A 27,490-nucleotide genomic window follows, 5' to 3' on the forward strand; every position below is an offset into this window, starting at 1 on the left:
TTTGCTAAACTAAAGGCAGTTGAATCAGTCTTCTAATTGGTTAAAATTGCTGATTTGGGTGCAAATTAGCTACACCCATAAAAGATTAAGGTATGCGATTGGTTCATAGCGACATATATGTGATATAATAAATCTATATATAAATATTTAAAGATTTCACTTAAACTTTTACTTTAAAAAACTTTACGAGAATTTCAGTTTTTCAATTCATCAATTGACCAATCAATGAATTAAAAAATTCCTTATTTTGTTTGCTTTGTCCATTTTTCGCAAATTGTATTTTATTTACATATATGTGATACTTTTCTTAATTTATAATGAAATAATATGTTTAATTGAAATAAATAAAAAATTGGATTGGGATGATCAGTTCAAAGAGAGAAGATGGATAAACTATGCAAGAAGTTCAGCTAAAAAGAACAGGCCTATTGACATGCGCGCGACTGGCCGGCGCCATAGACGAACGCCACGTATTTGTTATGTGCTAACCGTGTCGCCGCATACCGGCGAGTGGATAACATATCAGATTGGTGCTTCGTCCCATCGGGGACAGAGATTCGCTACGCACAACGTTGCTGTCGGTGCCTAGGTCTTAATCTTTTTCGACGATGTCTCGCGTTTCCGCGGGCGCGTTGATTTGCGCTCTCTTGCTCTATCTGGGCACGCATAGTGGCTGCTTCGCGGCCCACCTCGTGGATGCGGATCTGGTTGTCAGAAATGTTGAGCGGCACATCGACCTGCAGTCTCAGCTGACCAAGATCACCACTCGGGTGGTGCTGGACAACAGCGGTAAGGATCGCGGCGTACCGAACTTCCTCTTCTGCCTGGACGACACCCAGAGCCGATCCGTCAGTTACGTGGCGGCGCGCGTGGAGCCCGGTAAGTTGGAATTGAAGGTGACGCAGACCACGGTGTCAGCATATCCCAACAGGGTCTTCTACTCCGTCGATCTCGGCAATCATCTGGCACCCCGTCGCACCCTCACCATCGAGCTCGAGACGATATTCACGCATGAATTGATGCCGCATCCCAAGCAGATCACCCAGCAGGAGAAGCAACTTGTCAGATACACGGGGAACGTGTATGTCTGTCTGCCCTACACTGTCACCAAACAGACCACCTACGTGGCGTTGCCTACCCGCAATCTTGAGAGTTACACCAAGATCAAGCCAGTCTCCCAGACTGGTTCAATGTTGGCTTATGGACCATATGAGACGCAGCCACCATTCGCTTATGAGGAATTGACGGTGCATTTCGAGAATAACAACAAGTTCCTTACAGTAACGAGGCTCGAGAGAATCATCGAGATCTCTCACTGGGGTAACATTGCCATTGAGGAGCACATTGATCTCCTGCATACCGGAGCACTGTTGAAGGGCTCCTTCTCGCGTTACGAGTACGCCCGAGAGTCCAAGTCTGGCCAGTCCAGCATCCAGAGCTTCGATACTATCTTGCCTGCAGCAGCCTCCGATATTTATTATCGTGACGAAATCGGTAACATCTCCACGTCGCACACTCGCATCAAGAAGGACTCGGTGGAGCTGAATCTGCGACCGAGGTTTCCTTTGTTTGGCGGCTGGAAAACTCGTTACACGATTGGATACAACGTACCCAGCTACGAGTACCTCTTTCACTCAGGGGATGAGTTCGCTCTGGAAATGAGACTACTGGATCATGTCTTTGACGACATGGTCGTGGACGAGATGGTCCTGAAGATTATCCTGCCGGAGGGTGCACGGAACACAGAGCTGGAGCTGCCGTATCCTGTCACCCCTCTGCCACAATCCTGGCACTACACGTATCTTGACATCGCTGGACGGCCGGTGATATCCATGACTAAGACCAATTTGGTGGAGAATCATATCCAGAACTTTAGACTGAGGTACACGTTCCCACGTTTGCTGATGCTGCAGGAGCCACTAATGATCGTGCTGGCATTATGGCTGATGTTCCTGGCGGTCATAGTTTACGTGAGATGCGACTTCTCCATTGACAAGGACGAGGCGTCGGAGAGTAAGCTGAGAATCGCCGGGCAGTGCGAGAAAATACTCGCTGCTCAAGACCGCAGAATTGCGACCTACTACAATCTGGAGGAGCAGCTGGCGAGTCTGAAGGTGTCCAAGGACACGAACGGTTTCCAGTCCGCAATAAAGAGCATCAATCAGGATTACAAGGCGGCGAATAACTCGCTCAACGAGATTGCGCAGAAGATAAAGGGCGAGTCTAGTGACGTGTACGATCGTATCCAGGAGCTGCAGAAATGCGATCGTTACCTGAAGGAGGTGTACGGCCAGCTGCAATCGTTGTACTTGGAGAAATTAATCCCAGGCAAGATCAGCCGTCAGCAGTTCATTGACATGGAAATGACAATCTCCAGGAAAAAGGAGGACTGCATCGAAAAGATCAACACGATTGTCAAATCGCTCCGGTAATCGCGCCCCGCGTACGAATCTAGGACTTTGAGAGCAACGATGGTGCATTTGCAATATACAGTAATGAACCTCGCATCTGTTAATATTCCATTCGCGAGTAAAAAGAAGAATTCCATACTTTCATAAGCGCGCATCGAGTCACGAGGAAACTCTTATCTATATAGATTAAGATTTTTAAATTAAGATTTATAATATAGATAGAGAAAAGGAAACAAACGAAAATGTTTTTGTTATATTTTCTCTGTTATATCTTCAACAAATGTTGTACTCAAATAAAAAAATTGTGAAAAATAAGCGATGATATTACTTTATATAATCTATAACATTTTTTACAAAAACAATATATGTGTAAATGATATTTAAGCTTAATGAAGTCAAGTGCAGTTAAATTTTTGCACAGCTTGAAAAAATTCATAGTAGCAACTTGTAACGTATTTATCAAACGTTACAGTTTATATGTATACATGTATTACAAATTGTACATAATTTAAAGAAATGTTAGTAATATCTTTCATACCTCAATATTCCAGGAATAGTGGAGTTTTTTTACATCTTAGCAATGAGAAAATTAAATTTAATAATTTTTATTACTGATCAAAAATTCACATCAATTTTTTTCATTTTTCTCTTTAGAAAAAAATATTGAGTATAAATTCATTTATTATAAATTTATATTTTATATTCAGTTTTTACTTTTTAGAGTGAAATTCTACTCTAAAGAATTTAGAAAGTACATAATGATCTCAAATAAATTATAGAACAGATGATCGTTTATGCAAAAAAAAATTAGGTGTTCTCAAATTAAGACAATGACCTTTTCAAAATTGAAGTTATCTATTAAAGATGTATTGGCTATACAATACCAGTTAAAAGCTATCAAAATTTAGAAAATGCAAGTTTTTTTAGGTTTATTTTTTTTCCTAATCAATAACAAATAATTTTGATCGTGAATATCTAAATTTTAGCTTTGAAATCAGCTACGGAGAATAAAATAACAAAATATTTACTTCATAATAACACATGCAGTGAAAATGATTACATTTTGAGATAAATAATTTTTAAACAAGTACTTGAATAGATCCAAATAAAATTGGCACGAATATTTATTAGACTTTTAGTACATGTAAAAAATTTGTAATTATAAAATTTTTTTGTAAATAGGAGTTACAAAACGCGATTTTACTTAAGAATCAAGAGTAAACAAAAAATTAAATAACTTTTAAACCAATAAAAGAATCGTGATCAAATTTTATACAGATATTCAAATATAATAATAAAACAATTTATAAAATTTTTATATTTTTAGTAATGTTTTGAAAAGTAACATAGCTTAAAAATTATTGTTAACTATTTAATTTTTTTTTTATATATATAATATGGAAGTTATAATATGATGTTCATCATTATGTATTATAATTTATATAACTATGATATTACATTGTATGGAAAAAAGAATTATACAGCAAAAAGTTGCATAAGTTTTAAGTGCAGCTACAGATTCCATCTATACATCAGTTCCCCTTCTGTTATTCTAATCGTGCGTGTCTGTATATTTATTTTTAAACGTATATCTAAGATCAGGGTTCAGCAGTTAGACTAGCGGTTGTTACATGGGCTGATCGATGGCGTGTGGTAATGAGGATAGCGTCGAGACGATCACCACTGCGCATGAAGGCGCAACGTCAGTCCTCCATCCATGTGTCGATTCAGCCGGGCCGGTCGAAAACGGACACCTGCTAGCTAACCTCTCTGTCTATCCTCGGTCGGATATTCGCACGAACGACCCTCTCTTGCCTAGGAACGCATTTCATGCTCGCAGCTAGAATGTCCAATTTGCGGAAATTCATAGGTAAACGCAACCACTCCTTCGTGCTCATTTGGTGGCCTCTCGATGATTTACGCTTCTCCATCATTGCTGTCTCGCGATATAAGGTTATAGCAACGTGAGACTAGCTCCTTTTTTTAACTCGACAAAATCCCTTTCTGTCCATCTCGGTGGAACTTGCGATCCTTGCCCTTTCCTGAAGATTCCGAGTTCCTTCGCGGAATCTTCAAGTATCTTGCAAGACGCGTTAGACGTTTCAACATCGTACGCAATTTTTTGTGTATCAGTAATTAATAACATTAATACTTCAAGTAGTTAACGTACAGAATAAGTTGTATTTATGTGAACGATTTTGTATGAAATGCAGAGAAAACTACTCCTCTTTACTGTGCTCCAATTGTTGTAGACATTGGAGCCAATTTAACGGATTCCATGTACCAAGGGATTTATCACGGGTCCCAGAAGCACCAGCCGGATTTAGACAAGGTTTTAGAGCGGAGTTGGAAGAACAATCTCTCAAAGATCATCATTACGGCTGGCAACGTAGAAGATAGCAAGAAGGCTCTCGAAATAGCGAGAACCGATGGCAAGTATCTTTAATGTCTATTTCTATCATTCTAGATTAATTTCAGCTTAACTTTGTTACTTTTTATTTTTTCTAATTCTTAAAATTCAAAAAAGATGAAAAGTAAATTGAAATCAAAATTAATCCACATTGATGGAAATAGATATTATGAGATTGGACATTAAATATCTTAACATTTGTAAATTTTTATTAATTTTAATTATTTTTAACTCACCTTGCTAATTTAATTTAAATTTCGTGAACAAGTCATTCAACTATCAATGAATTGCAGACAGGCTGTATTCGACAGTCGGTTGCCATCCGACGCGTTGCAATGAATTCGAGGAATGCAGCAATCCAGAGGAGTACCTCAAGTCGCTGTCAGACCTGGCGTTACATAACAAGGACAAGATTGTCGCGATCGGCGAGATGGGCTTGGACTACGACAGGCTGAATTTCTGTCCTAAGGAGATCCAGAAGAAGTATTTTGAGTTGCAATTGTCGTTGTGCTCGACGTTAAAGCTACCAATGTTCCTACACTGCCGCAACGCCAGCGACGACTTTGTACGAATCCTGAGGAAGCACAAAAACGAATTGACGCCGGGCGTCGTGCACTCCTTCGATGGCAATCCGGAGGATGCAAATTCCATATTACAATTAGGCTTGTACATCGGCGTCAATGGATGGTAAGACTATGTACGATTCTCAGAAAAGAAGAATGATCCCTAATAATCTCGTTTCGTGTTTCAGCTCATTAAAAACAGAAGAAAATCTTTTCGCGATCACTACCATTCCCTCGGATAGGCTCATGATAGAGACCGATTGCCCGTGGTGCGAGATTAGGCCGACGCACGCGTCCGCGAATGATGTTATTACGCACTTTCCGTCTGTGAAGAAAGAAAAGTGGCAAGCGGATCAGATGGTGAAAGGACGAAATGAACCCTGCACAATAGTGTGAGCACTTTTCTTCTTTTTACAGGTTGCAAAATAAGAATTACATGCACAAAAAAGTTGACTAAATTTTATTTGAATTTGAAATTCAAATATTTTATGTATTCAAGTTGAAAAATTTAGTCAACAATTTTTTTTTAAATTTAATACATAAAATACTTGTATTTCAATATTACAGTATTTATGTGTATAATTAATTTAAATGCATAACTTGATCTGAAGAAATTTAAAGTTTAACAATTTAGCCATTTAATCTTTTTTTTTGTAAATGTACGGTCCTTGTTTAAAAGTACGAAATAAGATATTTTTAAACAGTACACACGATCTTTCTACTTGCAGTCAAATATTGGAAGTCCTAGCACGGATCAGAGACGAAGAGGAGGAGTACCTGTGCAATCAAATTTATAAGAATACAATGAAGCTCTTTTTCCCGTACGAATTATAGTGTGCAAGTATTCAACGCTGCAAAAAATAAGCGAACTTGGAGTGCGTTGATGAAACACGCATTCATGAAATTAATGGACGCTTTTTATCAGGGATAAAAGCTGTGAACGTGTGCGCGCGGAATAGAACGGAGAAATGAAAAGAATAAGACACGCTGCTGAAACTCTATTGAAGGGAGGAAATGAAGACACTCATTTTTACATACGTGGCTTTATGGAAGTGGCCAATGTCACTATCCACACAGATCTCTCTTCCCATGTAAAACTTTAATATATTCTTGTTAAAATTATATTATTATCATATCTCATATTTATCTATTGCATTTCATCGCTATTATTACCATCATTTCATTATTATTATATAATATTGCGATATATTTATTAATATTATTCTGCTATTCTTAAAAATATCACTGTTGCCGTTATTACTCTGACCCATTTTTCCAAAGTGTCTTTTCCTTAAATCTTTTTTTTCTATCTGTACTAGAGATCCTCCTCTTACTACATCTTTTACTACATCTACAACAAAAACTGTTATGAAAAAATTTTATTAATTCGATCATTCAATATAATCGAATATATATTCAATCAAAATCCTCAAAATTATAAATGAAAATACAAAATACTAAAGATCGCATTTTCGACGATTTGCGTATACCTAATATGTGTACGAAGATGTACATATATTACTTAATAATAATTTCAAAAAAAGTGACAAAAAAATGTTTATCTTAATAAAAAATGTCCACAATTGTTTTAGTTTATTTAGAAGATCGCAAAGTTTTCTTCGTCAGGACCAACCAAAAAGTAAGATATAGATTTTCTCTTCGAGATATCACAGGTAAAATGGCCGACGCATTCGTGATCTTCAAAAACATGTATATATATATGTAATGCTTCCGTGTCATAAATAATAAATGCTGAGTTGCATGTGGAGAGGCGTGAAGATTTTCGTCATCGACGCAATGATTATTCAGACAACAAACCATTGAATTTTATTCATGGCACTTTGGAAAGAGTCTGTACTTTCTCGTACACCCAGTCGTACGTCTGGGCGGCGTACGATTGCGTCGTGTCAAAAGCCCATATGGCGTAATTACGGAGATTATCCGGGCTAAGCTTGCCCCTGAAAAAGAAGGTCATGGTCAGATACTCGATCAGACAGCTTCTACATAATATATGAGGTATACTTACACGAAGACGTTCTTCTCCAGCCATTGTATCGACGCGGTGGAATGTTCAACAACTTTCTCTCCAAGGAAAATGAAAGAAACTTTCACAAACTCCAGTCCTTGAAGACTTCGAGATTTAATTTGCTCTAAGATTCCTGGAGCATAATGTTCAATCTGTATTAAAAAAAAATTATTATTAGGTGTATTCCTTTATACAAAGAATTGTTACATACAAATATTTAAAGTTTTCATTACATTGTACTTACTGTATTCAGAAGTATAGGTACATTTGTTTCGACATATATTGCGATATTTTTGTACATTTTAATTGAATAATTTCTTGTCCACAAGCCAAAATCGCCAGCTAATTTAATGTATGGTGTACACAAGTCTACAACGGCTTTGTAATATTCCGGTGAGCTATCCTTAATTGCTTTGTGTCCTGCAGACCAATAGAACTTTAGAGTAGTCCATGCCTTTTCTACATGTTTCAATATTCCACTAGTTTTCAAGAACTTTCCAACTTGGGACGCTATAATACATAAAATGCCAATGTAACAAGGTAAAAAGCTCAATTTGTATCGTCACACATTTTAGAAGAGTGATTAATGAGATAGAGAGATTGATGAGCGTGATGTTTATGATAGCAATGGATGCGTTGTCAATGAACCATTACTACTTGATGAGCTGTGAACACAAGGATGATAGGATAATGTGATTATCCCTGAACAAACTTATGCTAAAATTGTATTATGATTGAAATATAATAAACAAAATTAATCTTCCAAAACCAATGATGGGTCTATTAGACCTACCATTAATTATAAAACTCAAATTATTGTTATTAAAATAAATTTGGCAATAATTTCTTTTTATCAAATGTAATGTTATGGTTTCTTGTAAAATTAATTAATACTTTTTAGTTAACATAAAATAAATAGATCTCACAGAACCAGACATCAATAATTGTTAGTCTATGCACAGATTGAAAATTGTAAATTAAAGATAAGAGTTCAATCAATCAATAAAAACAAAATAATTTAAAATACATAAGCGAGATTAAAACAAATAATATGAATGACACAATTAAGCATAGAATACTATTATTTGACTGCAGATCTCAGTGCCTATTATATTTAATCAAATTTTAATCTTCAATTTATAATCTTGAATCTCCAGTGTATAGTCTAACATCAGCTTTACAGATGTCAACTCTGGAGGGTTAAGAGAATTGAAGAAGACATGAAACGATGAGGATGACAAGCTGATGAGGTGAAAAACGAACAGAATGATTAGCATCACTGTTCGCAGAAATCTCTTACCTTCAAAGGAGCCATGCTTCTGTGTGTCGTACGCTACAATAGCACCGATCAGCAGCAGCAAAAAGAGACTGGCAGATCTCCATGGAAAGCCGCGACGGGAGGATGTCATTTTCTTCAGTAGTGTCTGAAAAAAACAAGCAACGTAAGACACACTTTATCTCAGCGACTTCACCACTCTATCTTTTGAAAGATAATCGCTCAAATTGGAAATCTCTGCATGTCCGTTCAATTAAACTTATCGCGTTCCGGCTCTGCGTTTCTCTGCCACGCGAGCAAACTCTAATCAGAGTGTCAAACAAACGCATCAACGAGCCGATCACGGTTCTGAGACGTGTTCCGCGTGACAATCGGACCGAATATTTTGCACACCTCGTCTCGGTAGCTAGGACTTTAAGAGATGAATGCGTGCAAATACAATTAAACTGTGATACGCATCTGCGGCGATTGATGACACATGAATGGAAATCGCCTCGTCATCGCTAAACAGGCGCCGGAGAATAATTTTCCCGCGAGATCACCTTCGCGTCGACGGAGATCACACGCAACGTACATGCACACCAAACACATACAGATATATACACACACACACACATACACATACTCACGTACGACGGAACCACGCGCGGAATTTTTCCTCTTACCTGCAGAAAATGTAGGAGGAAGCCGAGAAAGCGTTTACCCGGACGTGTTCACTCCGTGCGTCCCGTGCTTCGAGAGGATCGAAAAAAAAAGAACGAGGGCGAGCGGTGCCAATGTCGCTTTTCTGTCGATCGCGTCGCGCGTGACGTTGATGGCGAGAGGAGGGCGACGGGGGACGCGGCGTGCCGATCAATAGTCGCGTACGCTCCCGAAAACGCTGACTGGCTACCTTAACCTGAGACGTCACTCCGTTCCGCGCCACTTTACTGCGTGGCGTTGATCGTGCCTGCCACCGCGAGGCTGGAACGGAGCGGTGTCCCAGCTGCCGCCGGCTGCTTCCACGAAATCCGTTAGGAATTTCACCGTGCGCGCGTCCGATTTCGCGACGCGAATCTCTCTCGCGAGACCACCACCTTCGGACTGCCTCTCCCCCTTTTTCTTCTTCTTTTTTCTTTCTCTCGTAGCGCTTTGCTGTCTCACGCGGTTAAGAGATCTGGGTTTCAGAAGAGCACAGACTCCGCCGTTCGATGACCGCGAAGACGAAAGTAGAGGCCGTATGCGATTGAGCGCGAGGGAGTCGGTACATTAATCCTTTTCTACCGATTAGAATTGACAGTTTTGTTTACCGCTTCTCTCTGCCGGGATCACAGGATCGATTTGGAGAAGTCGTCGCTCGGTCCTCTTCACAGAGGCGCCAAACGGAGCGACGCGTCTTCTCGCATCAACGTTGAGATAAATTGAGAAAGGGCGAGGAGGGACGCGCGATAAACGCAGGGAAGAAAAGAAATTCGAATTTCTACTGCAATGGCTCCGATCGTATGAAACTCTGTGGGTATTATAGTAACGAATTTTACACGGTTTTGTGTTTGCTGCGTTGATAAATACGTACATGCGCGTGATCCGGGAACGACTGCGCGCTGCGTAGAATGTCGCGCGTCGGCGGAGACTGCGACGCGCGCAATTGCGAGCTTAATCTACAATGGCGTTGTTACACGAGGCGAATCAGATACGACTGATCAACGCCTTTTATCGTGCTTCATTGATAAGGGACCTGACCGACCTTGCCCGATTTAAATTCCGTTTAACCCGAGAATAATCCGCTTAGTTTTATTTATTATCTTTTTTTTGCGTAAACGATCACTTGCTCTATTTATTTGAGATCGTTAGTATATACATGAATTTTTATTCAATTTTTTTTAAAGGAAAAATAAAAAATAGCTACAGATTCTCGATCGCGAAATTTACTGCACTGAGCTCCATTTTCTCATTACAAAATTATCAGGGAAGTTCCTCCAAATTTGGATTTTATTAATTGTTATTATTACGAGGGACTTTTTGGGGGAGGATAAAAATAATATAAATTTCTATACTGAACAAATTTGTGTAAAGTTGAGTAAAGTTTTCAACTTGATTTTTTTCATACCAAGTATTTATATTTGACTTACATACATAAAATACTTTCATTTCAATTTAAGCATTTAATATTTAACTTAACTACATACACATTTACTTAAATACATAAACATCATAAAAATCATATCAAAATAAATACTTGAAGAAGAAATTGAATGAAGTTAAAAAATTTAGTCAACTTTTTTTCTCAGTGTATGTTTTCTTTCTCTAAAACTTTTCTTAAGTTTTTTATCTAGGCAAAAAATCTGTGATAATAAGGGCAGAAGCATAGTTTTTTGCATAACGCACAAGAGTATCAATCAACCAGAATCCTTTATATTCTTCCTCAGGAAAGAAATAAAAGACTGTGATTTGTTAATTTTCTTGTGTATTATGCAAAAGTTTCTACTCCCTTCTTAGTAAAACCCAAATTTGAAAATCCTCAACCTGGCAATTTTGCTGGGATGTAAAAAAACACGGAAGTAACTGTTCCCGGATCAACTAAATTTTTAATCCTGTTCAATCTCCTGTATGTAGAGACAAAATTGGTCTCTTCATGATTTTCTTAAGTTTCTCTCCTTTCTAGAAGACTACACTCAGAGAGAGATCATGTTTAAATTGATGAAATTGTTTCTTTAACTTGGTTTGTTTAAGTTAAAGTGAAAATACCTTTGAAAATAAAAATTTATTTGATTTGGAGAAATGACATTGTTAGCTTCTTTTTAAAGTAAATGAATTATTTGTTCAAATTATTTGTTTAATTAATAATTTTTTAATTCAAAGAAAGTATTGAGAAAAATGTAAGAAATAATTTAGTTGTTTTAAAAATATATTTCTTTCATTAAAAAAAATTTGTATAGCATATCAAAACTATTTCTTTAATTCTAATAAAATAAACATTCAAAAATATCTTCAAATCAAAGAAATTTATCTTTAACAATGCAAAAATTTCATTGATTCAAATAAAATTTTTTTTACTCAAAAAAATTTTTCTCTGGATGTATGCGATATTCTTGATGTATTAGCGGATGCGCTTTTCATAAAAATGAAAAGAAGTTCAATCTGAAAGTAACAGTTCTGTTCCGTTTAACTTCTTGCACAGTTTATCTTTTCTCTCTTTCTCTCCAAAAGAAAAGAAGAAAAGATAAATCACGTAAGAAGTTTAGTTAAATGACACGCGACCGCGCCTCTTGAAAGAACAATTGGTTTGAGAGAATGTTCATATAAAACCTATGTTTGTAATATATAATTGCAGCAGCAAATCGAAAGTTATGAAATGAAAAGTGCGAGACTCGCGATCCAGCCAAGATCTCTTGGCATTCACATCGAGGGAAATGCTTTCTAAGTTTAATTGCCCGTGACCGTCCGTCTGCGCGTTGGAGCGGATAAATTTTCCACGAGCTTACTACAGTACCGCCTCAGGAATCGCGACAATGCATAATATATCACATTAAATGCGATATGTGTGTATTATGTTTGTTACCTAGCGCACGCGATCGTTGTCGAAGGTGGAATCTCATTGTTTAGAGAAGAATGTCGCACGCGCTTCGAGTTTTACGACGCTACTGTATCTAACAATTAGTTAAATGCGGTAATTATACAGTAAATTTTGCACAATATGTCTGAGCTTTTATGGTTTCTTACGGAATATGTTTTTATGACTTCCTGCACGATTCTTATTTTATATATTAATAGATTATTTAAATAAAATATGTCATACAGAAAATTTCCGTTAGGTAAAATACAAAGTTATTTTTGTATCTCAGGTGACGATGGAAAAATTAATTTCTCTTTGTAAACAAAACTAATGCAGCGTAATTATTACTTAAAAGTATGTTAAATGTTTTTATTCTCTCTGTAAAAGATAAGCGTATTTAACACAGATATTTGTATTGAAATGAAAACACTTTAAACATGATATGTTATCTGATGATGCATGTCTATATATTATCAGGTGAACCGCAATATCACTTTAGATAATTATTATATATACGTTATTTAATCGCATCCTTCAATAATTATATGTAATTTTATCTGAATTGTTTTAAAACGAATTTTATTTTCTTGAATCGTTTTATCTTAACATGCTAAAAAAATTGTGCAAAAGATATAAGAGAGAACTCACCTGAGACGTTTTTTTGCATGCAAGCGCTAGATTTTCGTCTTTGGCCTTCTTCCACTTTTCACTATTGTTTTGGATAGTTCCGAGGGTTTCTTTGAAATGCTTAGTTTTGAACTTCGTTTGTAAAGTAGGTAAATTCGTGTCTGTAAAAATATAAATTTTTGCATCTTTCTATCTATTTTATCGCGTGAAAAAGGCGCAAATACTTACCGATATACGACAAAAGAAGACTGGATTGATATAAATGCTTGGTATAAATGGAACTCCAGGTAGTGAAGCAAAGAGGTTCCGTGAGGAGACAGTCCGCGAGGACCTTAATCAGTTCGTGCCTATAATTCGGATCTGATTTCTGCGATACTTTTCCCATTAACATTTCAAACAATTTTGTGTAACAAATGTCCTTGTTTCTAAACAGTATTGACTGCAAGAAATACCGATGATTTTATTGATCTTGCTGTTCTTATCTAGACGTATCGCCAAGTTGAACATGTCGTTATTTATGATCAATTAAAACGCGACGGCACGCTCGAAACTCGTGCCCGCATACTTACCCTCAACTTGTCGATACTCGCGCTAAGGTCTTTTCCCAGATTTGCGGGTTGAATGTTTTGAAACTTTTGAGAATAGGTATCCATGATGATACTCAGGTACAGATCCAGACTGAGATCATGGACGTTGTCGTGCCCGAAGACGAGATCGTTGAGGATTTGAACGACGTAACTGGCGTAGCCCTTCGTCTCGAGCATCGGTGACATTAACTCATGCCAAATCTTCAAGCCGACAGCCAGATTCTTCTGACCGGCCTGTGACCAGGCCCATAACAGAGACAAACCAACATTCTTCCTATTTTCATACGAGTTCCTTATAGTAATTAGCTTGGAAATGTTAGCGGCGGTCATTTCGGGATTCAAATGCGCTAGCAGCTGCAAAAATATTTTGTGACCAATGACAGGGATTCCTTTGACCATGTCGGTGGCCATCGCCGTGAGAGTGTTCTCGTAAAAAATTTGTATGGTCTGTTGGCCCGTCATCTCCACCGCTCGCTCTAATATAGAAGAGATTGCCTTAGGTACTAAACTTAACGGGTAATCCTTGGGGTTTCCTGAGAATATTGTATCTTCTTTGCTTATGGGTATTTTGATATTGAGGAAGGCATCAAGTTCCTTCAACCAAAATAAGGGAGCCTCAGGAAATCTGACTTGCGCGGTAGCCAAGATTTCATTGAGCTCTTCTGTATTAATCTGCAAGCATTATAAGGAATTAATTAGTAGTACAAATCAATTGCAGTAATTTAAATTTAAGCAAATGTTCTATTACAATTTAATAGAATAAAGTTAATTTATATAGTTTTTTAATGAATGTAGTACATATAAAAATAAAAATATATTCAATATAAAATTAATGACAAATATAATATCACCAAATTTATTCTACTTGTAAACTAGAAGCAACCTTACCGCATCCAATGCATCCTTAATAGTTTTTGGAGGTTTCTCCTTTGGCTCCTGTTTCTTTTTTTCAACATGCTGCTGCTGTTTTTGCTGTTGTTTTTTCTTCTCCTCATTCTCTTTTGTTTTGTGCTCTTTTCCTTGTGCCTTGGTAGGCTTTTTGTTCTCCTTGTTTCCATCCAAATTGTCATATAGTGTCTTTACTTGGCTCAATGGCACTGAAATTACGTACATACTAAGTCAGATATAAAATTTTCTTGATATAGGAGTAAAAAAGGAAGGTGCTGCTTATTTTAAATTAAATTAAGTTAAATTATTTGCAAGATAATTCTGAGTTAATGCTTTGTAAACATAGTTTTTAGTACCTTGTTTACACTGAGTCATAACATTTCCAAGTTACCTTTTATTACTCTTGTACAAGTACAAAATGTTCTTTAACAACTCTTACATATACGTTAACATTTCTAGTAAATATTTGTATGTTTGTTCATTAAAAAAAAGAGATATATGTACATAAATGCTATAACTAATTACAGTATTCTTCATTTTTCAAAGAAAAGAAATTTGTAAGACAAAATTATTGAATTGTTTGTAGAGAGTGTTGAGTTTGAGATAAAGTATTCCTTGGAGCTATCTCGTGAGACAAATTCAGTAGGTAATTTGCAGCAAAAAGAAATAATCGCGGAATGTGAAATGTACGAGTATCGCAAAGTACACACGCTTACTGTACCGTACTGCGACCCTCTCGTTACACATTTCACGCGCGATTGAGATAGAATGCTCGGTAGGTTGTATCGTCGTTCTCCCGGTGATACGTCGTCGGTGGAGTAAATCGACGGAGTCTCGGGGAATTGGAGCGGAAGCTAGGCATCCCGGAATGGAAAGCGGGTAGGTTACGACAGGCAGTACTCACAGAAATCCTCGACTTTCGGTGCATTCTCGATGAACTTTTTCTTCTCGGCCTTCGTGAGCTTGTTCGACTTGTCATTGCCCCTGTCCTTCTTCCTGCTGACCAGTTCCCAGCTGCCAGACGACATCGCAGCGAAAATTGTAAACGCGACCAACGACAGAACGCACACGCTCGTACACACGAACGCGCACGCACGCACCGAACGAGAGAGGGCGAGAGAGACAGAGATGGAGAAAGAGAAAGAGAGACGGCACGCTGCACGAAAGGCACTGAAGTTGGCTGGAGAACAGGGCAACCGAAGCGGAGCACAAGCCGCACAAGCGTCCCGTTGGCGAAATGTCAGTCACAACAGTGGTACGTGGTAGCGCGTGCGCACTCGCGCAATTGCCACGCGCACCGGCGAACGCGCGATTACTCCGCGCTCCGCTGCGCGTCAGCCGCTTTCACGAGTCAAATATACTTATTTGTTTTCCTGCTTTCTCCCTCAGAGGACCGAGCGCGAGAGAGCGCGACCAGAAGGTTAAGGACGAAAGGACTATGGTAGCGCTTGAGGAAAAAAAGAAATACAGACGCGCCGTGAACGGAAAGCGGAGCAACAAAACAAAGAACTGTATTTTAAAGATTTGATTGAAGATGCGCATTAAATTATTTCTAATCACGAGAAAAGATCTCTCTTTCTCTCATACTCAGTGAGAAACTCTTTCTCATTGATCGAACTCCAGTTAGCTTAGGTTGTTTTCTTTTTAGGAGATACGAATCGACATAGATTAACACACTCGAGCACGGTTTACCACATTTAAATGGAAACGCGAAATGCACAGTGCGTACAATTTTTTAATATCTAATCTTGCATAACATTTATTTTGTTATAAAAAGAAATAAAAGTTATATAAATAAATTTTTTATATAGATAAATTTTTAACTTAAAAAAAATTAATAAACTAAAGTTTGTGTTTCAAAAATAACTAGTTAAAGTTAAAAATTAAATTATTAAAAATTAACTAAGTTAAAAGAGTTTTTAACTTTTTAACTAGTTACTATATAATATTGATTGATAACGTTGGACATAAGTCGAACGGAAAACTGAAAAGATGAAGCAGCTCGGTAGGAATTCGAATTCGCGCCTTTTCTAGACTTTCGAACTGGAAGTTCCTTTGGGGCGCTTCGCCCGTCGACCGCGCGACGGCACCACTATGTAGCTGCGTCTGCGTCGCGCAACGCGTCGCGACGTACTCTGTGGTGTATGTACATACTTCGTTCATATACGTGCATCGTACGCATACGCGATCGCACCTGCGATAGGGTTTGAATCTCACCTACGACTGAGAGAGAGAAAGAGAGTGCCGCGTGCCGCTCTACGTACGGCAAAACTCGCAAACGGACGACAACGACGACGACGACGACAGTGACTATCGACGGTGCCGTGTTCTGTGAACAATCGCACGGTTTTCCGATGCATGCGACGCGCGCGTTCTGAGGACGTTCGCGTCCCGACACAACGCGTGGTGCGGACTCGCCGCGACACTTTATGCTCAGGTGACCCCCCGCGCGATCACGACTTTCTCCAACCTCGTTGCGGCGGCGTGCGATCGTCCGGCCCCGGGAAGCGGACAGACACAATTCGCTACGTCCCTGTGCCCGTCGCCGTCGGCGACGACGTCGTCAGAGGAGAAAGCCTTCGCCGTCGTACGCAGGTAACGATCCCGTTTGTTAGGTTAACTTGCAGCACGACGCCGCGACGCTTAATCGGGTGGGGGCTCTAATTAGGGAATGGAGAGAGAGAGAGAGAGAGAGAGAGAAAGAAAGAGATGAATACATCGTTACCGTTAGCGTTAAAATTATTGGAGCACGCATGCCCCGCGTCTGATCTCTGGGATATCGATATGTATAATATTCGAGACCGGTAATAATAAATCCCTGGATTATTGTTTCAAAGTAGAACCTCGCCAGTAGCTGCATTCGCTTCAGTCACTGTGCAATTTTTTATCACTTGTCTCAACACTGTTTTTAGAACAGAAAAGAAATTCTAAACAACCTAGTAAACATAGCGCCTCTTTTGTTTATCAGGTGTGTCATGGACACTTTGTTGGATCAGCTGGAAAGGATTAAATACCTTACACTCCATATATATGTTATTGCTTTTAAAATTGTCTAGTGGAAGGATCATAATTATTCTGTTTTGCAGTTAAGCTCTTTGAGACGGAATGGGTAGCAGTGGCCAGCTCTACAGTTTGTCCTGGGGAGAGTTCAGCTCCTCTCTGGCCTCTGCGGTTCAGCTGTTGAGGGGAGACGGCGATTTGGTGGACGTCACCTTGGCTGCTGGCGGACGCAGCTTTCCTGCACATAAGATTGTTCTCTGTGCGGCCAGTCCATTTCTGTTGGACTTGTTAAAGGTTGCAATCATCTTTTCGATTCCAGGATTCTAGCGTGAGCGCATAATTAACGTAAAAACGTCAAGAGAAGCTTGTAACAGAGTTTGTGTTTATCCACAGAGCACGCCATGCCAGCATCCAGTGGTTATGCTGGCTGGAATTGAAGCGGCTGACTTGGAATCTTTGCTGGAGTTCGTATACCGAGGAGAGGTGAGCGTTGAGCCAGAGCAGTTGCCGTCTTTACTGCAGGCGGGCCGTTGTCTGTGTATCCATGGATTATCACCTCCAACTGTAGTAACAGAGGTATATTTTTTTATAACTTAATCTTTTTTTAGTTTTACGAATTAATAGAGATTAAAGTTAATCTATGTGGACATGAACATAATACTCTGGGTGAAAATTCGTCCTAATATAATTAAGATGTTTTTTTACACTTTTTTTACCTTATAGATGGTATTAGAATAACTGAATTAACATTATTTTAATATAAAAAAAATCTTATTAAATATTATTTTAGGCTCAAAATTTAAATAAAAAAAATTATACTAAATTTAAATTAGCTTTGATGAAAATTCACACATGGCGTAACACTTCAAGATTAAATATAGATATAAATGTATAACATGTGTGTATGATAAACTTAGAGTGGAGAAGAAGTTCCTGTATCTGCGATACCAACACCGACGAATGATGGATTATCGAGGGTCAATTCCTATTATCCGCTGAAACGCAGAAAAAAGAGGAGGAAGTCGTCAACGTCTTCAGGAAAGTGGCAATGTACTGGTAATACCACTGACAGCGAGGGCAGGCCTTTGGATGACAACAGCAGAACAATGCCTTATGAAAACAAGGATGACGACACTATGGATCAGACCGATGATGCAGGTAACGTAAATAGTTTCGATAAGATTTTATCTTCTGCTGAATTAAGTTTATTTCTTAAATGAAGAACAAACTGCAAGATTAGCTGTGCAACGTGAATTTCGTAATTGTTTTCCTGCTTTTGAGATATTTCGTAATAAAGTACTGTGTGACGAAAGCACTCATTTGTTTTTTATGTAGTGATTTGTCAGATGAATTAATTTTTCTTAGTTTACTATTTAGAGATTTGTTACGCTTGCCGCATTTTTCAGTTAATTCCGATAATTGCAAGATTAAGCATGCAAGATGGCAATAATGAAACGGCAATTTCACTTGTGTTTTGTGTCCGGTGTATTACGTTTAGCACAGTAGCCGTCATCTAAAAACTTATACTAAAAATCATACCGCCTGCGAGAAATTTTGTACACTATACGTAGGCCTTTTTTCGTTTTAATTAAAACGGACACAAGCACAACCATCGATCGGGTTGAACTGCATTTCTGATTGGTCGTCCTCTGATTCGTCCGACCGTGAGAGCGAGAGAACGAGAGAGCGAGAGGGAGAGAGAGAGAGAGAGAGAGAAAGAGGGAGGGAGGGAAACAAATTCAATGCAAGCCAAAGCAACCGTCAGTTCAGCCCCGTATGGTAACATTGTGTTTGTGTCTGTTAACAGCGGGCGACTGCCTGGTCGGAAACTACGCGAACAACCATCAGGGTGGCAGTCATTCTCCGCGACTTCAAGAGTCATCCGTCGCGGACAATCATCAGGCGGCGCATCAGGATCACATTTCGGATGGCGAATCGCACCTGCATACGCTGATGCCGATGCAGTTCTCACCGTTGCACATACCGCAGTTCCACAGTTCCCTCAACATAGGTTTCCCGTCCGGTTTGGCGTTGTCCGGCCTGTCTGTTGCGGCTACTCAGACGGCGCCGATCAGCTCGATGACCGGAAACACGTTGACCGCAAGCGCGAATCATTCGAAGGCACGCGGCGCCTCCGATTGTCCAGGCGTTTGTCCGTTCTGCGGCGCGACTCTGCGTCAGGCGCGAAATCTACGTAGGCATTTGATATCCTCGTGCAAGCACCGGTTCAATAACTCCGTGGCAGCTGCAATGGCGACGACGCAAAATACGGACTATGCGATGGTAGAAATTAAGCCTGATATTAAGCCTGAAATTGATGAGCATGATGATTACAACAATCAGTCATCGGTGACGTATGGAACTGACAACGGTAGTAACGATTGCGAACAGATAGTGTGCAATCCTACCCTGCCGTCGCCGACGTCACACGAGCCCGAGAGCGCAATATCATCGCCGAGCAGCATCCCGTCGCCGACAATCGCCAGATAAATATACAGGAAACGGACTCGGCAGAAGTATCGAGACGATTGACGTTTCATAGTTAATTTTCTTGCGGATTCCGTTTGGTTGTCGAATTGTGTTTTACAGTGATGCGATACTAGAGATCGTGGTGAGTGGTATGTGGCGCGTTACGTAAGAGAGCAGAGATGAAAAATATTTTGCAGTACTTGTACGTATGTAAAACATTTACACGAACGGTTATTTGTAATTATGAGCGTACGTAACTAGGTCAAAAGTTCGGAATATATTTGCGCGTTTAATTTTATACGAAGAATCTTCCACATTAATGCATAAGATAAGTACTATAGGATTAATCGACGCAGGTTTAAGTATAATGAGTAAAGCCGTATCGTGAAATTATCGTTATTCTTTTACCATCGACTTACACGATAATCAGGGTTTCGTGTGACTGTGCAATTCAACTTCGTCCACCGCACTTTATTTTACTGCCTCCTTTTTAATTCCTCCTTACCATAGAATGGTCTAATAGTAATACATTTCTAAGAATACGGGCTACCGCTCACAAATACCATTTCATGATGAAAGCGAGGATCTTCCAGCAGCCACAAAGTAGAACTAATCGGCGTACATTCCCGTTTTGCAATGATATGCTGCGTGCGTGGACTGTTGACAATAGTACATACACAAAACCGCTAGTATTTTAATTGAGAAAGAAATAAGATAATGGGTATAATGATGTAATATCCAGTTTCTTTTCTTTTTCAATAAAGCGTAAGGTACGTGATAATACTATGTGCTGTGTTATTTTTCATAAAACACAATTTTGGCGTTATTTCAGAATCTTCTGAATTATTCTATTTGTTATCATAGCAAAATGGCTTATGTGGACACATGATGCAGAAATGTTCCAAGTTCCGTCGATAGATCACAAGTCTGTCTAGTTTCGAATTCGTTCTAGGAGACGGATTGTCGAAGACACGCAGTCTGTCCGATCAACCGGTGTCGTGTCCGCTGTGCGGCGCGATTCTGCGCCAATCGAGAAATCTCCGAAGACACTTAGAGCTTCTGCACTTCGGTTTGGGCAACAGTAGCAAGTCTGGTATACATGCGAGGCATCGACGCGCAGCGGTGGCAGCGGCAGCGGCGGCGGCGGCAGCGGCGGATAGAGCCACCGATTTCGGCCTGTCGTCCTTGGCGTGTGTTCGTCCCACTGCCAGGCTGGACTCGCACCTCGCCGCGAGATCCTCCGAAGCTTCGGACTTTTCTATGATGACACCCTTGTCGATCGCCTCGTCCGTCAGCTCCGCTTCGAGTGTCAGTCTTCCAGGTGAATCGCAAGTTACTTGGGTTTTAAGAGTATTTTATTTTTGAACGTCTAATAAGTGCTTGATATAAACAGGTATATCGTACCTCAAATAAATTCCTGAATTTGAATGATGCAATTATGAGGAAACAATATTTTCTGGATGAAAAGAGAGAAGCGAGAGAAAATGAGTGAATTATATGATGAAGATTTCCTCCATGTATGAAATGTTTGAAGAATAATTACTGCTAATGAGCTCGTTGGTTGTAAATCATTGATTCGACGGAGAAATGTTACACAATGGCATTAAAATTTTAATGTTACGCTTCACGCGCATTACACGATGTACGCGATATTATCGAAGGATTAACGGATGTACCGAATGCGTTATCGCTTTTACTAAAGCGATTACACCGCGAACACATTCACGCGAATTGCAAGTCTCTCCTTTACGTTGGATATAAATTCTGCACCGTGCGATCATAAGCACTGATAATTATCAATGTTTTGTGAGAACGCGATTGCGACCGGGGAATATTCGGGATTTATTATACCGTCACGATTAATCCTTGCGACGTTAAGTTTCGCGTTTGTCTGAAAATGTGATATTATTTAATTTTACTTCTATTTTACACTATCATGAACCGATGGTACGCAATTGTGATTTTTATTTTTGAGATATTAACTAATTAATTAATTATTATTCATAACTTGCAAAATATTTGTTAAAAATCAATATTAAAATTAAAATATTTTTTTATATTTAATTTTATATTATATGAAAATTTATACATATAATTAAAAAGTTTTTTTACACGTTTTTATGTCTGTAAATCTTTTAAGCCTTTTTTTATAGATTATATGGTGCCAAAAAATGAATGAACACTATTTTTACGTAAAAAAATATTATTAAATGTTGTCTTAAACTATCAACATTTTAATAACAAAAACTGTGCTAAACTTGTATTTGAATAAAAATTCACCACAGTTTCAGAGTTAACGTACCAATACCAATGAAATTGACAAGTCTGAAAATATATATTATAATATAAATAAAATATATATTATAATATATAACGAATGTAATAACATAATATATAAAAATATATTATATATTATGTAATGTATGAAAATATATATTTGCATTATTTCATTTGTTTTTCTTAGCGTGTATACACGAGAGCTTAATTTTATAATTAGTTTAGAATTTTAATTGCGTACGCTTATAATAGGTATTAGAATTACAATTTTTTATTAGGAACAATTTATTAGGAATTATTATAATAGGAATAAGAGGTGTGTGAATTAATCACATGTGAAGCACTTGTAAAGTCAAAATGAATCAAATCGATCTCTGTGATCCGAATACGAAGCGAAATCAAATCAAATTTTCCCAGATTCACATGTTAATTGAACACATAGTAATAAAGGATTTTCAATGATGTTACAGATCCTTCTTAATAGATGAGAAAATTAATTAAAAATTGTAAAAAATAATTACAAAAAATAATGTGCTAAGTTTATAATGGATACTACAGACAATAAATATATACTGATAAATGTGTGCTGATAAATGAATATTGAATACAATATATTGTACGTATTTATAATATTATTAAAGTGATAGTACTTTAGTGCACTTTATTATGAAAATATAATGGAATAATTTTGGTTTTTAAATCATATTCTAAATTTTATAAAATTATGATTAAACTTACGAAGTGTCGAAACCAATTTTCGGAGACAATTGTTTATCGTATACACAAACTTTTAAATAGTTTGTATTATATTTTTATATAATATACATTTACTATATTATGATATATATTTTGTGTAATATTAAAATATATATATATTGAATAGTTTATAAGATTTAGAAACAGTAGAAAAGTTTTGGAAATCGACAAACAATCAAAAGCGAAGATTGGTCGCGCTTGAGATATTAAAGAAACAATCAAAATAGGCGATCGATTCGAAATTGAACTATTCACACACCTCTAATAGAAATATATATGACCTACGGTGTCGAGATCTCGTTACCTCGTAACGTTAGCAAAACCTAGATCTCTTCGGTATTCGTAGGGAACCTGATGGGTACGAGCTCAAGCCTATTGAGTTCCGGCGATCAAAACGGACATCCACTGCCGGGATCCACACCGGCCACGTGCAACACGTCTATGGTGCCCCCGACTAATGGGATCTACTCCTCAGACGGCGGTCCTAGCATGCTGAGCTGCTTGCTGCCGTCGTTGCCCACTTTACCGTCCTTTTCCGCGTCGCACGATGTGTTCCGACACGGCGAGATGCTGCGTGCGGGGATTGCCTACCATGATTCAACCCGACAGCACGTCAGGCACATGCAGCGTACGGACGTCACCTAATTTCGTGACTCCGTAGAAAAAACGAAACCGAGGGTGACAGTATTAACGGAACACTGAATAGACTTCACAAAGTGTAGATTTAACTTATAAAAATATGGCTATTTAACGCGATGTGGTAGTTACAGACGAGTATGTTAAAAGTGTCGGCAAAAACGCGGCGATAGATAGTGATTAAAAATAGCGTGACGAGTAGCAACGATTTGTTACATTAGAAATTTTTTTACTCGGTGCTATTATGTACACGGATTTAAATATGTATGACTTATAAAAAATAAATTGTTTAGTAATAATAAATGTATATATTTGCTTTCTATTTTTCTTAATATGTGCAAATATGTAAATACAAAAATTAAAAAAATTTAAACATCTTGTTGAAAGTTTTATAAAAAAGAAAAAAACAAAATCTATTCGGAATATATTACAAGTTTCATTAATAATTATTTGCACAAGATTTATTTCGATAATATATTATGGAGTCGACTTCCCTGCCGAGATTACTTCGTTTGTTTTGGAACGTCGAAATATCCACGGTTCAATCTTTCTCTCTTTTATACTAACTAAAATTATTCTTCGAGATCATTCACTAAATTAGTATTTTCATGAAAATATTTAAGTCACCGAGCCGAAAGAAGAGATACTTCGCTTTTATGAAATCAAATGGGAATATTGAAGAGAAGATGTCACCATTTACATTCTCTTCTTGAAGACAATTCTTTTACCCTGCGTATCGACTACTCGCAATTATTTTTGAGATCATAATCTTCGAGATCTACGGCGATCTTTAAGAGCATAATCAAATTATCAGATTCATCTCTTCGTGAGGATTGCTGTGTCCTAGAATAAACGGCCAATTTCTTCGGGAGATTTTGTCGAGGTCTCCTCCCAGGAGTTTAATCAGGTCATCAAAATATCTCAGATCGTGAACGTCTTCTAACAATCTCATTGTGTCACTCGACAAATTGATCGCTTTCTTTTCATCGCACTGTAAAATTCATAAGATGTATGAATATTGCAGCGTATAGTTACGGTTTTAATAACGGAAAGCGGAATATCGAGATGCAAATGAAATAAGTTTTTCCTTTAATATTATACTTTGGATATTCTTTAGCAGAATTTCAATCCGTTGCTTAATTATGAAAATATATTTAATACCGAACATTGAGAAACCGCAACAAACGACCTGTCTAAAAATTTTCATTGACTCCATTTCTCATTAATTAGAAATTTTGCTATCCATATTTAATGCAATCAATATCAAGTAATAAAGTGCAATCGCTAGAGCATATAAACTCCTCCACAGTGCTTATATTATTGCAATCCTTTGCAGTGACATCGACTTCCTCGAGAAATCGATAATGTATAACTATTCGAGTCCTATATCTCAAGATTTCAATTTCATTTGAGCCGGAAGATAAGGTATGTGCGAGAACGAGACGTTTACCTGAAAGTTTGTACGTAAACCGCGTATGTCCCCAAGGATCTCTCTATTGGCGAGCTGCAGCTGTTCTATTCTATCGCGAAGGTGGCGTATCCAATTATTCGAATCGTCGAGAGCCGGTGGTGCTTCCACGTCCGTCTCTATAGTCAGAGCCAGTCTGGTTAATTGGTCATGTGAGGACGTGCAGTTGCAGAATCGATCCTCCTCCTCCAGGAGAACCATCACTTTCCTGGGATCGTTCCGAAGATCTTCCAAGATACCTATCTCGTTGATGGCGTTGGTACCTCGATCCTGAAGATCGTTCATTTTATTTCTATCTCAGGCAAATCATGCAGATTGATTGAATAATTCATTTTATTCGGCACCTTTTGTAATTCGAAGAAACTTACGTTAACGAAATGCGCAGTGCGAGCATTCAACGCGATCGCCAGCTCGTCGCAAAGGCACATCGGTGTGTTTCGCGAGTCACTCTGGGTCTCCAAGCTCCAATCGTAACTCTGTATACCGGAAGTGTCCTCCAGGGAGGACGGCCTGGTGGTTGGATCCTTGCAATCGTCCCAAGTGGAGTTCAGTCTATGGTAGCTCGATCTGCTGCTATCGGTCGTCTTCGTACTTCGCACGCTGCAGTCTGAGTCATTCGATCTTGCCAACGTGTTAAGATCATCGGCGGTCCATTGTCCGCGCTCAGAAATCATATATGTTGTCGTATCCGCGTTCGGTAAATTTAGAAGTGTCCTCAGCTGCGTTACACCTGCATTTATAATTTTGTATGCATTCTATGCGTAATTGTCTGCGCTAATCGTATCGTTCAAGTTCCGACATATTTCGAAAAGAAAATAAAAATGTGGGGTGTGTAAAATATTGATTTTTGCAAATTTCGCATTGTAAAGAAATTAACAATCTAGAAATTAATTAAAATCAATGTTTCTAGATGTGATTTGTGAATTATATTATTGTCGAGAATGTTACCAATTTTTGTTTCTTATTTTGACAAGCTTGCAAAAATTTGTTGGTAAGTTTTCTAGTACTCACCGAACATACGGATAAAATATTAGAGCGATCAGAGAGTAATGCCAGTTTTATTAAATAATGGAAATAGTATGCACTTTTGTCATAATTTATTATTTATTCAATAATATAATTGATAGGAAAAATTAATAAATGAATGTATGAAATAATATAGAAAATAATATTATTGAATAATATTATTATTATTCAATAATATTATTTTCTATGATGAATGTGCACTTTTACATCTACATTCATTTATTAATTTTTAAATTTCCTTCTCGAAGAAATCAATCGGTTTTCATTCTGTAACTGGAACATAATATAATAAAACAACATCACAAAAAATTGGAGAATCAAGATAAAAAGTATTATCTCATTCATCGTATTTGTCCCATCGGACTGGCAATTTTTCCAATTGGAGCACTTCTTATAAAAAAAACTTTGCAAAAGCAAATGATATTCGATTCGCTTTATTTACATTTTTCGAATCGAAGTTAGTTAGCTTCTTCGAGAAAGAAATTTCAAAAATTTTATATAATAAATGAACAACCATCACAGTAAATAATGGTAATTATATTATTGAATAAATTATGTTAACAAAACTATATAATGTTTACATAATTTATAAAAACTACGTTACTTTTCGATTCCTCTAATACATTAAATAATAGCATTATTTCATCGTGATTATATCTAAAATTTACACAATTTTGCAACATCTACGCATTTGATGAAGAGAGAATGTCAATCAAGCTTGAATTCAGGATGATCGCTGCAACCTCGGAGCTGCTTCAAGCTTGCTTAACTTTCTTCAGCCTCAATCCTGGAACCCGGATCGAAGCCTGTTAGCGTGTTACAACAATGCTCGTGGCAGTTTCGCAGTCTCATGCCACTCGACATCCTTACGGCGGTAGCACATCCGAGCCACGGTCCCGGAGACGAAGGAAACGGGAGTAAATCTGATACGCCAAGCAACTCAATTCCGCGCATTGGTAAACCGCGAAACTTTATTAGGTCAGCCAATGGGCCAATGAGTTCTATGAGATGGCTTTGCTCGGGGCCGGTTCGAAGAACCGAGCGCGATTCATCTGCGCTTCCTTCCTTGGACCTCGACTGAACAAAAGGAGAAGGGACAGATAGACAAGGGTGAGAAAGACCTCAGACTGCGTACCGATTTGCCTGGGATCGATGAAACGGCTCAATCGCTTTCGGTGGAACTTCCATTCTCCGCTCTCGTTCTCCGGCGTGAATCTCGCTTGGGAGTAGGCGAAGCGGTGAGGGGATGGTACGAGTATCCGGTATTCTTGAGATCTGATCAGTCTCTCCGGAGTGTAGCAGACGGGATTGACGCGTTCCTCCTTGACGTTGCCAACCTCGCTGCCGGTTACAACAGTCGCGGACAAACTGTTCTGCATGCCAACGGGGATTATTTATTAATCGTGCGTTTCCATCGTTTCTGGTCTCAACGGGACTGACGTGTGTCGTTAAGTCTTCGCGGCGTCGTATCGAACGCTTTACGAGTCTGACAAACGCGAATAAAATATTGAAGAAAAGGAAAAAAAAGTAATGTTTTC

General features: G+C 38.3%; 5 protein-coding genes across 12 annotated transcripts in view; 3 read left to right on the forward strand and 2 right to left on the reverse strand.

Annotated features, from left to right (window-relative positions):
* The first annotated feature begins 447 nt into the window (after positions 1 to 447).
* LOC105193741 (dolichyl-diphosphooligosaccharide--protein glycosyltransferase subunit 1) lies at positions 448 to 2,726 on the forward strand. Its single transcript, XM_011158310.3, has one exon. It carries the CDS (start codon positions 609 to 611, stop codon positions 2,430 to 2,432), a length of 1,824 nt encoding a protein of 607 aa, XP_011156612.2. The 5' UTR covers positions 448 to 608; the 3' UTR covers positions 2,433 to 2,726.
* A 1,167-nt stretch (positions 2,727 to 3,893) lies between these two features.
* LOC105193740 (putative deoxyribonuclease TATDN1) lies at positions 3,894 to 6,497 on the forward strand. Of its 3 annotated transcripts, none has more exons than XM_011158307.3 (5): positions 3,894 to 4,281; positions 4,664 to 4,843; positions 5,115 to 5,508; positions 5,573 to 5,776; positions 6,113 to 6,497. In XM_011158307.3, exons 1-5 carry the CDS (start codon positions 4,242 to 4,244, stop codon positions 6,216 to 6,218), a joined length of 924 nt encoding a protein of 307 aa, XP_011156609.1. In that variant the 5' UTR covers positions 3,894 to 4,241; the 3' UTR covers positions 6,219 to 6,497. The 3 variants fall into 3 exon arrangements, with proteins under 3 accessions (XP_011156609.1, XP_011156611.1, XP_011156610.1); XM_011158309.3 differs by having other exon boundaries at positions 4,264 to 4,364; XM_011158308.3 differs by lacking the exon at positions 3,894 to 4,281 and adding an exon at positions 4,371 to 4,521.
* A 431-nt stretch (positions 6,498 to 6,928) lies between these two features.
* LOC105193739 (transmembrane protein 214-A) lies at positions 6,929 to 15,668 on the reverse strand. Its single transcript, XM_011158306.3, has 9 exons — positions 15,225 to 15,668; positions 14,321 to 14,529; positions 13,415 to 14,104; positions 13,074 to 13,284; positions 12,867 to 13,006; positions 8,711 to 8,834; positions 7,655 to 7,920; positions 7,411 to 7,562; positions 6,929 to 7,342 (listed from the first exon to the last, which is right to left on the reverse strand). The coding sequence occupies exons 1-9, from the start codon at positions 15,346 to 15,348 to the stop codon at positions 7,216 to 7,218; spliced, it is 2,043 nt and encodes a 680-aa protein (XP_011156608.1). The 5' UTR covers positions 15,349 to 15,668; the 3' UTR covers positions 6,929 to 7,215.
* Positions 15,669 to 16,301: 633 nt separating this feature from the next.
* LOC105193735 (transcription factor GAGA) lies at positions 16,302 to 23,765 on the forward strand. 3 transcript variants are annotated; one of them, XM_026137807.2, is made up of 6 exons: positions 16,302 to 16,915; positions 17,407 to 17,614; positions 17,714 to 17,896; positions 18,238 to 18,478; positions 20,742 to 21,110; positions 23,169 to 23,765. In XM_026137807.2, the coding sequence occupies exons 2-6, from the start codon at positions 17,426 to 17,428 to the stop codon at positions 23,465 to 23,467; spliced, it is 1,281 nt and encodes a 426-aa protein (XP_025993592.1). In that variant the 5' UTR covers positions 16,302 to 16,915; positions 17,407 to 17,425; the 3' UTR covers positions 23,468 to 23,765. The 3 variants fall into 3 exon arrangements, with proteins under 3 accessions (XP_025993592.1, XP_011156602.1, XP_039306703.1); XM_011158300.3 differs by lacking the exons at positions 20,742 to 21,110; positions 23,169 to 23,765 and adding an exon at positions 19,128 to 20,575 and having other exon boundaries at positions 16,309 to 16,915; XM_039450769.1 differs by lacking the exons at positions 16,302 to 16,915; positions 20,742 to 21,110; positions 23,169 to 23,765 and adding an exon at positions 19,128 to 20,575 and having other exon boundaries at positions 17,477 to 17,648.
* LOC105193738 overlaps positions 23,529 to 27,490 on the reverse strand; it is a 60,643-nt gene continuing 56,681 nt past the window's right edge. For all 4 annotated transcript variants that reach the window (XM_011158303.3, XM_039450768.1, XM_011158302.3 and 1 more), the window contains exons 3-6: positions 27,088 to 27,325; positions 25,295 to 25,656; positions 24,909 to 25,196; positions 23,529 to 24,449 (exon numbers count right to left, since the gene is read on the reverse strand). In XM_011158303.3, the coding sequence (XP_011156605.2) occupies positions 24,261 to 24,449; positions 24,909 to 25,196; positions 25,295 to 25,656; positions 27,088 to 27,325 (1,077 nt within the window). In that variant the 3' untranslated portion in view covers positions 23,529 to 24,260. The remainder of the gene's footprint in view (positions 24,450 to 24,908; positions 25,197 to 25,294; positions 25,657 to 27,087; positions 27,326 to 27,490) is intronic.

The sequence above is a fragment of the Solenopsis invicta genome, chromosome 6, assembly GCF_016802725.1.
Source record: "Solenopsis invicta isolate M01_SB chromosome 6, UNIL_Sinv_3.0, whole genome shotgun sequence".
NCBI classification, from domain to species: domain Eukaryota; kingdom Metazoa; phylum Arthropoda; class Insecta; order Hymenoptera; family Formicidae; genus Solenopsis; species Solenopsis invicta.